General features: G+C 43.1%; 1 protein-coding gene across 6 annotated transcripts in view; it reads right to left on the bottom strand.

The window, feature by feature from the left end:
* Positions 1-238: 238 nt before the first annotated feature.
* Positions 239-12,757, bottom strand: part of LOC137369823 (protein NDRG1-like) — a 110,158-nt gene continuing 97,639 nt past the window's right edge. For 5 of the 6 annotated variants that reach the window (XM_068031388.1, XM_068031387.1, XM_068031385.1 and 2 more), the window contains 3 exons: positions 4,656-4,691; positions 2,511-2,562; positions 239-2,402 (listed from right to left, as the gene is read on the bottom strand). In XM_068031388.1, the coding sequence (XP_067887489.1) occupies positions 2,182-2,402; positions 2,511-2,562; positions 4,656-4,691 (309 nt within the window). In that variant the 3' untranslated portion in view covers positions 239-2,181. Of the gene's footprint in view, positions 2,403-2,510; positions 2,563-4,655; positions 4,692-8,477; positions 8,580-12,757 lie in introns of those variants that run through there. The other variant, XM_068031390.1, reaches the window with a different exon arrangement.

Genomic DNA, 12,757 nt, shown 5'->3' with positions numbered 1-12,757 from the left:
AGCAATATCTGAACATTTAAGAAAAAAAATTGAAGCTTTTTGAGAAACAAATTTTGCTAAGTTTCAAAAATTTATTTTCAATATAAATATGCATGTAACTGTCAAATTAAACTTTTCAAAAAATTTGATTTCAATCGGTTTAGTATCAGGGTCATAGCCAATATTAATGTTGATGCAAATTGGATCTGCAGATAGCGATGAGAATCTTAGGCAACCATTTCTGTTCAATATTGGTTGCAAAAAAAAAAAAAAAAAAAAAAAAAAAAACTTAGCCCCTAAACATCAGCATGTCCCAAAACAGTCCAAAGCTGTTAACAGTATTTTTCCTTACCTTCCCAACTTTAGATTAACCAAAAGGTAAGAACGACATCCTTTCACCACCACCCCACCTGCGCCCCCCACCAAAAAAAAAAATCACTGCATTTAATACCTAGTTTAGTCACTTCATTGCAGGGAAAGGTGCCTCTGAACCTCCTTGGAGCCAAAATTGAAATGGCAGACCAAACACATCCTACCATCAATTCGCCTTTGCAGTCACTGTACTTAAAAAAAAAAAAATCAATGCCAGACAGTATAATTTTCAACAAGGGTTTCAGCACTTTTGCCTCCAAGCAGTGTTACCATGACCAAGTTTCCTGTTGGAGGCAACCTTGTAAGACAAGAAGGGCCTTTCTGGTTCTGATAGTGCAGAAAGAATGAACAGAAACAGGCAGATGTTTAATGGGGTTCTTGTACGCACTTTAAGGCACCACAAAAGGGATACCACAGACAGCATTCTAGATATTACAACCTAGTCTGCAGATAGTGCCTAAAAATTGTAAAATAAAAATAAAGCAAACGGTCATCTTTTGGGGACAGGAATGTTTGTCTAGGTTTATTGCAGTGTGTTTAAATGGTAACCTCAATCGCTGTAGATTGCTTCTATCCACATTTGCAACTTCCAAATTCAACATTGATGTGGTGAGATGGTGGGAACAAGCTTATGTGAAGCACAAACACAGGCACAGACCTGTTAAGCTAAATGGCCTGATTCTGTGCTTTAAAATTCTGTGCAATTTGTAGCTTAGATGTGCTTGGAGATCAAGACTGCAGGGGGTGGTGAAAGAAAGGAAGATACTGTTTTGGGCTAAGAAGCAGAAGTGTGAGTACATGCTGATGAGATGACTATATTTTCAGGCTATAAAGTTCACACTGGAATTGCTACCTGTCCACACACTTCAGGACAGTTCAGAGTGGACGAATGCCCTGAAAGTCATCCTGTTAAAAACCATGAACAATGGGAAATTACATCATGCTAGTCATCACCTGAAAGAAAGCTATATCAGAGTTCATGTTTTGGGTACAACACCCTTCAGAACTCCTCTGGAAAAAAAAAGAGCTCTACCCGAAAAGCAAAACAGCTGCTAGGGATCACAATGCCATTCGCACGAAAACTTAGGGGGAAAAAATCCCCCAAAAAATACAAATTTCTTTAGTGTAATATAAATGCATACTTTGAAATAATTAGGTTACACAACCAGGAACTATGAAACAAAATGCTAAGCGCTTTAGCCCAACTTTTTAAAAGGATCAAAATCATACTTGCCTACTCATAAATCCATGCAGGTTAGAAAAAGACAAGGTTACACCAGGAAGCAGCATCAACCTACACATATGCTTAACAGGAATTTTTCTTAAAAAAGAAAGCAATGGATATGCTTCTGGTTTAAAAGCAACAGCATGTCAACAAGGGAGAAAGGAGAAAAAGTCAAGAGCAAATTGAAGTTTGACAAAAAGTTACACAAACTAACAAGTTTTAATATTTCTCATTTAGATTAATCAAACTATATACATCTCAACATTCAACTCTAGTTTCACATGACATGTGGGCAAGTAATGCTTGGAAAACAGCATTACCCAAAATACACTGCTCCTTGAAAAAAGGTGCAAGAAAACAAAATAGCATGTGTTTTGTTTTACCTTCAAATTTTGTATGTATCCTTTGCATTCAATTATGGCAATAATTGGAAGAGTTCCAGACAGGAAAGCATACACAAAATAGCAGATTTTAGACTGTGCACCTTCATGTTTAATCCTCAAGTTCTTTTTTAAAAAACTTCAGGAGTTGCTGACACAAATGTATTAAGGGGTAACTTGACACTTGGTTTGACTTTTTCTTGGGGTGGAAGGGAGGAAGGAATCTCAACATGAAATTTCTGCTGATTGAGGACCAGAGCTTTCAACACCTCCCACATTGGCATTCGAGTTAGTATTTGTGTTCTGGTTCAACCCCATAGCTGGGTGGCTATAAAACTTGGCAGCTTCCCCAGTGTGAGATCGACTCCTGTTGCCATCTACAGACACTGCACTGGACCCTGATGCTGAACGGGATCTCATAAGACGAGTCATGCTGGCTGCAGGCACTACAATTAAAGAACAGGGCAAAAAGAAAGAGCACATGGTTAACCAGGCACAATGATAGTGTGCTAATATTGTATCAAGCTCATCTAAGGAAAATAGTTTCTACTTACTGTAACCCATGCCTTGCACAAAGTACTTAAAAGCCTCTGTAAGCTTTGCTGGCTGCAAGAGAAACAAACAAGAGTGAAAGCTCAGAAAAGTTTAATACATTTTAAATTCTATCCTATATAAATTATCTATCTTGCTCATGAGTGGTATTTCTATAATGTTGTCCCTTTCATTTGGAAGGTGGCTGTATGTGCCAGTGCTCAGAACTCTGCTCTATTCAAATCTACCCAAGTCCCTTCCCCCAAATGTCCAAGGACAGAAAGAGCTGAACCCAAGAAGTGAGGTGACAGTGACTGCCCTTGACATCAAGGCAGCATTTGACTGAATAAGACATCAAGGAGCCCTAGCAAAACTGGAGACAATGGGAATCGGGGGAAAAACACTCCGCTGGTTGGAGTCTTCTCTAGAGCAAAGGAAGATGCTTGTGGTTGTTAAAGGTCAATCATCTCAGCTTCAGGACATCACTGCAGGAGTTCCTCAGGGTAGTGTCCTAGGCCCAACCATCTTCAGCAGCTTCATCAATGACCTTCCTTCAATCAAAGTCAGAAGCGGGAATGTTCGCTGATGATCGCACAATGTTCAGCACCATTCTCGATTCTTCCTCAGATACTGAAGCATTCAGTGTAGAAATGCAGCAAGACCTGGACAATAGCCAGGCTTGGGCTGATAAGTGGCAAGTTAATATTCGAGCCACACAAGTGCCAAACAATGACTATCTCAAACAAGAGAGAATCTAACTATCTCCCCTTGACATTCAATGGCATTACAATCGCCAAATCCACCACTAACATCCTGGGGATTACCATTGACCAGAAACTGAACTGGAGTAGCCATATAAATACCGTGGCTACAAGTGCATGTCAAGAGGCTAGGAATCCTGTGGCAAGTAACTCACCTCCTGACTCCCCAAAGCCTGTCTACAAAGCACAAGTCAGGAGTGTGATGGAATACTCTCCACTTGCATAGATGGGTGCAGCTCCAACACTCAAGAAGCTAGACACCATCCAGGACAAAGCAGCCCGCTTGATTAGCACCCCATCCACAACATTCATGCCCTCCACCACCGACACACAGTGGCTACAGTGTGTACCATCTGCAAGATGCACTGCAGCAACGCACCAAGGATCCTTAGACAGCACCTTCCAAACCTGCGACCTCCACCACCTAGAAGGACAACGGCAGTAGATGCATGGGAACACCATCATCTGCAAGTTCCCTTCCAAGCTACACATCATGATTTGGAACTATAATCGCCATTCAAAGAACAAAGAAAATTACAGTACAGGAACAGGCCCTTCGGCCCTCCAAGCCTGCACCGATCCAGATTCGCTATCTGAACCTGTCGCCTATTTTCTAAGGGTCTGTATCTCTTTGCTTCCTGCCCATTCATGTATCTGTCTAGATACATCTTAAAAGACGCCATCATGCCCGCGTCTAGCACCTCCGCTGGCAATGCGTTCCAGGCACCCACCACCCTCTGCATAAAGATCTTTCCACACATATCCCCCCTAAACTTTTCCCCTCTCACTTTGAACTCGTGACCCCTAGTAATTGAATCCCCCACTCTGGGCAAAAAGCTTCTTGCTATCCAACCTGTCTATACCTCTCATGATTTTGTACACCTCAATCAGGTCCCCCCTCAACCTCCATCTTTCTAATGAAAATAATCCTAATCTACTCAACCTCTCTTCATAGCTAGCGCCCTCCATACCAGACAACATCCTGGTGAACCTCCTCTGCACCCTCTCCAAAGCATCCACATCCTTTTGGTAATGTGGCAACCAGAACTGCACGCAGTATTCCAAATGTGGCCGAACCAAAGTCTTATACAACTGTAACATGACCTGCCAACTCTTGTACTCAATACCCCGTCCGATGAAGGAAAGCATGCCGTCCTTCACTGTCGCTGGGTCAAAATCCTGGAACTCTCTAACAGCACTGTGGGTGTACCTACCCCACAAGGACGCCAGAATTACAGGAGTGCAGATATCTTGGGATGGACATGGGACTGAAGGAGGAGATTAGAGATTGGTGAAAACTGGTAAAAGGGGTGAGGCTATGGAGGGAGACCTCCTTTAAAAGAAAACAAAAAAAAAAAGTTGTCAGTTATGCTAAACAGTCCATTTTACACAAGTTTCAAAATATACCTGAACAACTTGTGGCAGTCCTCCACAGTCAGACATCTATTTCAAATGAGAGAACAGTTAAGTCAAAATCTTACATCTAAATTGTGAGGATAGTCTAACACATTCTTTAACAGCTTCATTAGTCTCAGAACAGTTGGAATTGGATTTTCCACAATTTAGTTTGCACATCAAGTTGGGAGTGAATTTTAACTTTTGGGAAAGATTGTTCATCACTGCTCTTATCCTGCAATTATTTTTCTGGAAGTAGTCATTTTAGTTTGTGTCTAGATGCATTGTCATTATTTACAAGGTTCAATTCCTTCATAAAGATATTATACTCAGGCCCAAAAACTATGCCCAGCTTTCATCAGGGAGATCAGTTGCTCAAGCTAGGTCAGTACTATTGCAACTACACCACTGGTCCACATGGTTCATCTTTTGAATTCTCCTCACTTACCTGTGGGTACGTGCAGCTTTCACTCAGCTAACTATGCATATGGCTGAAATCAGGAACAACCTTAAGGTCAAATTATAGTTATGAATCCAACCCCTGCCCATGGGCATATCATTGGTTTAAACAAAATGTACTTCAAACAGCCTACTGGTAAACAGAAGACTGTGGGTACAAACTCCACTTCAGGGTTTTGAATACAATCTAGGCCAACACTCCAGTATTGTGGGTGTTGTATTATTGGAGATACAACCTTTGGGCAAAGATGTTAAACCAAGGCCCTTTCTGCAGGTGTAAAGGATCTCATTACTGTGAGCAGGAGAACTGTTCCAGTGTCCTATCCAACATTTAATCTTCAATCATCACCTCCTGAACAGATTAACTGGTCATTTATCTCACTGGTATTGGCAGAACCTTGCTGAGAACATTTCCCATGTTTATTTACACTGATACACTTCAAAAACAATTCATTGGCTATGAAGCACTTGGAGATGTGAAAGGCACTATGTCAAGTGTTTTAGTTCCCTTTAACCTCCATCAGTTTAATTTCCTAACTTTTCCCTACCCCACATGTTAATATAGTTATAGGAGGATCAAAAGAAAATACTAGATATAGTTCTAATGAGCATCACCACCTCACCCAAACAGCCTAGACAAGTGTCAACTTGCTATCTGATTGCAGGGGACATCATAGCCAAACCCAATTTTATCCTTATCAGGGCATCTGCATGTTTTTCCTTTCCTGCTTCACTAAAGGTAGTCAACACAAAATAATGTGTCAGGCCAACACTTCCAAGATTGGGCAGATTGTGGGACTTCCGGTCTATGTAACTTAGTGCATTTACCCACTACAAACATCTATCAAGCCTGCCCTACATTTTTTGTTCAAGTATTGAGCAGAAATAAATTGGAACATTAGGAATTTCATGACATTTTCTGCCTCAAACCAAAAATGCACATTTCTGACTTCAAAAAATTAATACAAAAGTAACTAAAATAATTTACAATGATTAATTTCCTCAATTTTGAAGTACACAATAAATGACGAGATACAATTATTTTTAAAAACTGCCTCATGACAAAAGTCACTAATAAAAAGGGACTGGCTTTGGATAAATTATCAAAAAGGACAACTGCACAAGTGCTGCCAGTGCTGGTTACAAACAGCCAGTTCAAAAAAAAGAGGTGGGGTTTGGGACAAAGTCAAGCCAGCAGTTTCACTGCACTGTTGATTTTACGCAATTCACAAAAAGGGAGCTTCTGAGCAGGTTACATGCCATGCATATAGTGAAAACAAGCAGAAAGTAACTAGAGAACCTAATAATGGATTAGCTTTTTAAGTGATAAGTGTAGCACTAAAATAAAATAAATTAGTCAATTATTCATTTAGAACAGTACCTTCTGATAATGCAAGCTGATGCAGAAACTCATACTTGAGGCTACAGTTAACAATTCCATTTTAGTTTGGAGTTTCAAAAGTTACAAGCACCGTTTTTAAAATCAGTAGTATGTACAGATATTGGGGGCGGGGGGGTCAATTTGCAGTACATCTCTAAAAAAGGAGAGCGATTCACTTCAAATTAGCAGTACAATCACAAACATTGCAAATTTATCAAATTCAAAACTTTAAAAAAGATTTCATTACAGCACAGCAGTCAACTGTTAGCTGAACAGGTTAAGCTTGCCATTCACCAGCAGCCTGACTTCCATTTCCCCAAGCAGCGCACGGTAACAGCAAAATACGAGGCTCAGCACCACAAGCATACCTTCAACAAACCGAAAGACTTGAGGGGGACTAGGTGAACTATTAAGAATTGCCCCCTCAGCTTAATGTTTAGTTCTTTACTTTAAAAATAAAAAAAGTACAGCAGTATACCTCTGACTTAATTTTAGAAAAATAAAGTCAGTTACTAAATAAGCATTTACTCAATTTCAAGGAACTGAAAACATGACTTAAGAAATAGTTGACCGTAAGGCCCCTCGAGCCTGCTTTGCCATTCAATATCCTCATGGCTGATTTTCTGCCTGAACTCCAGCCCACGCCCCATATCCCTTGATTTCCTCGGGAGATCAAAAATCTGTCCACCTCAGCCTTGAATATACTCAATGATGGAGCATTCGCAACCCTCTGTGGTAGAGGATTCCAAAGATTCACGACCTTTGAGTGAACAAGTTTGTCCTCTTAAATGAGCGACCCCTAATCCTGTGTCCCTATGTTTTAGATTCCCCAGCCAGGGGAAACAACCCTAATGTTTATCCTGTCAAATCCCTCCAGAATCTTGCATGTTTCAATGAGAAACTCTCATCCTTCTGAACTTCAGAGGGTATATGTCCAATTTACTCAGCCTTTCATCATAGGACAACCCTCTAGGGGTGAGAGCGGCCAAAAAGGTCTGAAAATTAGTGGCTGAAGACAAAAAAGGCAAATTTTTTCAATAAGGAATCATGCAATCTTGGCACTGTTAATGATCTGGAATGAATGCAAATGCTTCCAGGCCATATCAAATGTTTAGAAACATTAGTTTGCCTTTTTGTTTTTATAAACCTTTGATTACCATTAAGAAAATGGACCAATGCATTTGTATTAAAATCACCAAAATTACCTAAGCATTCCAACATTTAATACAGTTAGTACATCTAATCATGAAGGATGAAATCAATTTTAACACCAGATCTATTGGTTACGATTCTTTTTTTTAAAAAAAAAAGGCCACTAGAAAACCATGGCCGTAATTTTATGCCCTCCGCAGGAACAGACTGGAGGCGGGGTGGGGGTGTGTTCCCGTCACCTTCCCGCTCACCCTGCAATTTTATGAGCGGTGGCGACGAGCTGTCCACCAGAGGCCAATTAACTGCCATTTAAGGGCCTCCTTGCGGGCTTGGGGGGGCAGGGCCCTCCTGTGCCCCAGAGGACCCTGTCATGGCACAAGCCACACCCACTAGACTACATCTCCCCCGCTCGCAACCCCCCACCACCAACCAACCCCCTAGCTGCCTTGCCAAGGTCCGGCTGATTGTTCCCATCGAGGCCCCACACACTTACCTTCATTCCGGGGCTGCCGTCCCTCTTGCTCTTCTGGCTGAGTGCAGTCCCAGCAGTGGTTACTGCGCTCGGTGGTGCTGCTGGGATTGAGCTCTGCCAGCCTGCTGATTGGCCAGCAGCTCTTGTAGACAGAACTTCCTGCCTCATTAGGAGTGGAAGTCCTCGAGGTCAATTAAGGGCCTGGGCCACATAAATTCATTATGTGGCTTCCAGGCCTGGCGGAGGCAGGGCTTGCTCCCAACTTTTTGACTGATGGGCGGGACCTACAGCCAAATGTAAATTTCCAGCCCATGAAGCTGCCCTGAAAGTCAGAAGCAGTAGTTCATACTCACAGCAACTGTCAATGACAGTACAATTTTTTCTTTTAAAAAGCCGGTCTTTGGGTTTGAAGGTCGGGAACTGCAGGGGCATCCAAACTTTTCGTGTGAGGGGCCACATTACAACTTTCGTCCTACATAGGCAGCCGGTGAGAAAATTTTGGAACGATAAAGGTATTAGAAATTTTTTCTTTAATCATTAATCGAAACAAAAATTGTATTTTTGTGAACAGCTTTAAACGAGACTTTTTTTAAATATAGTTTTTCGTCACTACGTTGATTTAGTGAGATTGACATTGACTACTTGCGCAAGCAAAAACAATGTCTGCCCACACACGATGTAGCAATTCCAAATATTCTGGGTAGATATCCATCTGTCAGGAGTGTTTTGATCCCTCTCCTCTCCCCACCACCCCCACATCTCTTTCCCACCCACACTCCTCTCTGTCTATCTCGCTCTCAGGGCTAGATTTTATCGGCTCCCAGAGGTGGGGGCAGGGGTGGGAGGGCCCATAGAATTGCAACAGGAAGCAGAGGGTCCATCACCTCTACATCTCCAAACAATTTTGTCGGGTGGGATAGGCTGATAGCCTTCCAGCCCAGAGACCTATTAACGACTACATAAGGGCCTTTTTCCCACAGCCCCTGGAAGCCTCCTCCATGCAGGGAGGTCGCCTCTAAATATGAGGGGCCCTGCCTGTGGGCAATCCGTAGCCCGTGGAGGACCCCTGCTGGTAAAAATTGCACCTCCTCCCCCTGCACCTCATGAACATGCTCCCAACCTCTTTTCCCCAGCGACCCTGCCTCACTTGCCTGAGGTCCGGGTCTCCAGCACTGGGCCTGGGTTCAAGGCTACTACCGTACTGCAGAGTCCATCACTCCCAGTGGCACTACCAATACTGCTGCGCAGCCAGCCCGGTGATTGGCTGGCAGCTCCAGGAAGCAGGTGCCCTGCTTTAAAAAGGGACGGGGATTCTGGTGCAGCCACTAAGGTTCTGGAACAATGTAGGATTGCGCCAGGAGGGCTCAAAAAGGCCAAGGTCAAGCTCCACACTACCCCTCCTCCCCCACCAGCACTCCCCCAACCCCCCCGAACTTTAAGGCAAGGCGCTGGCTGCCCCACCAGCGCCACAAAGTACAGTCTTCTGTCAGTCTCTCCATCTTTGTCAGTTTCATTCACTGTCTGTCCTCGCCTGTCTGTGTGTTCCCCCCCCCCCCCCCAGTCTGTCAGGCTGCCCTCCACTCCCTCCCTCCCTGCCGGTCCACCCCCCTTCTGCCTGTACTCCCGTCCGCCCTCTCCCTGCATGTCTGACCCTCCCTCGCTTTCTCTGTTTGTCTCACCTTCTCTGTCCCTCTGCATTCTTCCCCCCCCCCCCCCCACCCATTGTGTGTGTCCAGCCCACCACCCCCTCCCCTCCCCCTTGTATCCATCCCCCAGGTGTATGTGTGTGTATATGTAGGTCACCTCCCCTCCACCCCACTTGTGGGGCTCTCCAGTCTCCCCCCACTGTCCGTCCCACACCCCCCAGGCTGGTGCTGGTTTAAAAGGACTGCCTGACTGTGCTCCCTCGCATCACTCCACCCTGCACTTCTGGCTATGTGCTGGCCTGCTTCCTCCTCTCCACTTGGCCTCTGTTTCTCTCTTCCACCACCCCACCCCCCCCCCCCCCCCCCAAGCAGCCATCCCGCTCATTCACCGAATTGCCCGAAAACAGCATGGGCGGACAATTCCAGCACGCCTGCACCAAAAGCTGCCAATCAGTGCTCACCCTGACCAGGCAGCCCGCTGTCAGTCACAGACACTGACCAATAGCAAATTGCCAAAACCCTAATGGCGGAAATCCATCATTTTGCGGAAATTTCAAATCTCTCCAATCGTCTTATCTAGGAACCAACCTAGTGAATCTTCACTCCACCGCTTCCAATGTCAGTATATCCTTCTTTATATAAGACGACCAAAACTGCACACAGTACTCCAGGTGTGGTCTGAAAGATCTATACAATTGTAGCAAGACTTCCTTATTCTTGCAGACAAATCCCCTTGCAATAAAAGGTCAACATGCCATTTGCCCTCCTAATTCCTTGTACCTGCATGTCAATTTTCTGTGTTCCTTGTGCAAGTATCCAATGTCCCCCTGATCAAGAGGTTTCACACCTTTTAAAAATGTTCTTACTACCAAAGTGAATAACCTCACACTTCCCCTTATTATACTCCATCTGCCACCTTATTGCACACTCACTTAACCGGTCTTAGAATGCTAGGATGTCGGCCATCCTCCTCACAGCTTATATTCCCACCTAGCTTTGTATCGTCAGCAAATTCAAATACATTACTCTCAGTCTCCTCACCGAAGTCGTCAATAGATTGTAAATAGCTGAGGCCTCACCACTGAACCTTGCACTCCACTAGTTACAGCTTGGCAACTTGAAAATGCGCCATTTATCCCTACTCTCTGCTTTCTATCTGTTAAATGAGGATGTATGATGGATTGGTTATTACTCCCAACTCCATGAGCGTTTAACTTGCATATCAACTTTGTGTGGTGCCTTATTGATTGCCTTTTGCAAATATACAACATCTACTGGCTCCCCGTTTTGTACTCAAGTTACATCCTCAAAAAAACTCAAATTTGTCAGACTCTACTCCCCTTTCATGAAACCATGTTGACTTTGCCTAATCATACTATGATTTTCTAATTGCATTGCTAAGACTTCCTTAATAGATTCCAGCATTTTTTCAATGACTGATGTCAGTCTAAGAAGCCATTTAATACCTTGTTTTCTCTCCCTCCTCATGAAGAGCAGTGTTACATTTGCTAACTTCCAATCTGCTGGGACTGTTCCAGTTCTAGAATGTAGGGAATTTAGAAAATCTTAACCAGAGCATCCACTATTTCTGTAGTTCCTTCTTTTGGAATGCTAGGATGTAGGCAGTCAGATCCTGGCGATTTGCCAGCTTTTAGGCCCTTACGTTTCTTTAATACTTTTCTCTGCTGCTTTTACTTCAAGTGTACCACTCTTACTCACCATTTCCTCATTCTCCATGATAATTTCTTCTGTCTCTGCCTCAAATGTTTACTTTTGCTATTCTTTTTATATACTTGTAAAAGCTCTTACGATCTGATTTTATATTCCTGGCTCATTAACTCTCATTGGCACCCCATCCACCATCTTCAACATTCACTCCCTCCACACACTGCTGCTACTATCTACAAGATGCACTGCAGCAACTCAAAGCTCCTTTGATAGCACCTTCCAAACCCGCGACCTCTACCACCTAGAAGAAGAAAGGCAGATGTATGGGAACACCACCACCTGCAGGTTCCCCTCCAAGTCACACATCCAGACTTGGAACTATAATCGCTGTTCCTTCACTGTTGCTGGGTCAAAATCCTGGAACTCCCTTCCCAATAGCACTGTGGGTGCGCCTACATCCCAAGGACTGCAGCAGTTCAAGAAGGCAGATCATCACCTTCTCAATTCGGGATGGGCAAGAAATGCTGGCATAGCCAGTGACGCTCACTTCCCCCCAAACAAAAAAAAAATCTCCATCAACTTTTTCATTGCCCTTTGCTGGTTTTTAGAACTCTCCCAATCTTCTGACTTACTACTATTCTTCACAACATTATAAGCTTGTTCCTTTCATCTAATACTATCCTAGTACAAGAGGGCTGGATCTTGTCTGCTCAGTTTTTATTTTGCAATGAAATTAATTTTTGTTGACCATTTATAAGCAGGAATGACACTGGCATTGTCGAATAGGCTATAAGAAGTATTCAACTGCTTTTATTGAGCACTAATAAGCAGCCCTTAGTGTTCCACAAGATTGCGCATTACAATTGATATTTCACATTTCTCTTCAGAGTAAGCTACATAAGTGCATAAGTAAAATGCACAGGATATGCTTTAAGGTCTATACAGAAGATGTTAATATCCATCCCTGAACCATAAAACAGGTGCATGCTGTTTGATAGAAGAAACACAGAATATGTGCCATATAAGTCTCAAAAGATAAAGGATACTTTAGCATCCAACTACTGTTAACTTCCAGTATTTTGTTCACATTTAATGATTTTAAACCCAAATCCACTTAGATTAGAAATATGATAGCTGTGCTAGAGCTTGATTGTTAATTCATATCTAGATACCTCAAGTAGCCAAAACACTTGTGTCCTAGCACCCAAATAAGTGCCTAAAGATACCCTCTAAACCAGAGCAACTGGTAAACTATTCAAACTACAACTAAATTCTTGCACATCCTTTACAAAGTGTTGTTTGAAAACACTAGCTGATTTAGTTTTACATCAAAAAA

Source organism: Heterodontus francisci, chromosome 5 (assembly GCF_036365525.1).
Source record: "Heterodontus francisci isolate sHetFra1 chromosome 5, sHetFra1.hap1, whole genome shotgun sequence".
Lineage (NCBI taxonomy): Eukaryota > Metazoa > Chordata > Chondrichthyes > Heterodontiformes > Heterodontidae > Heterodontus > Heterodontus francisci.
The sequence above is the reverse complement of the archived record's forward strand: the minus strand, read 5'-3'. Positions and strand labels throughout refer to the sequence as shown.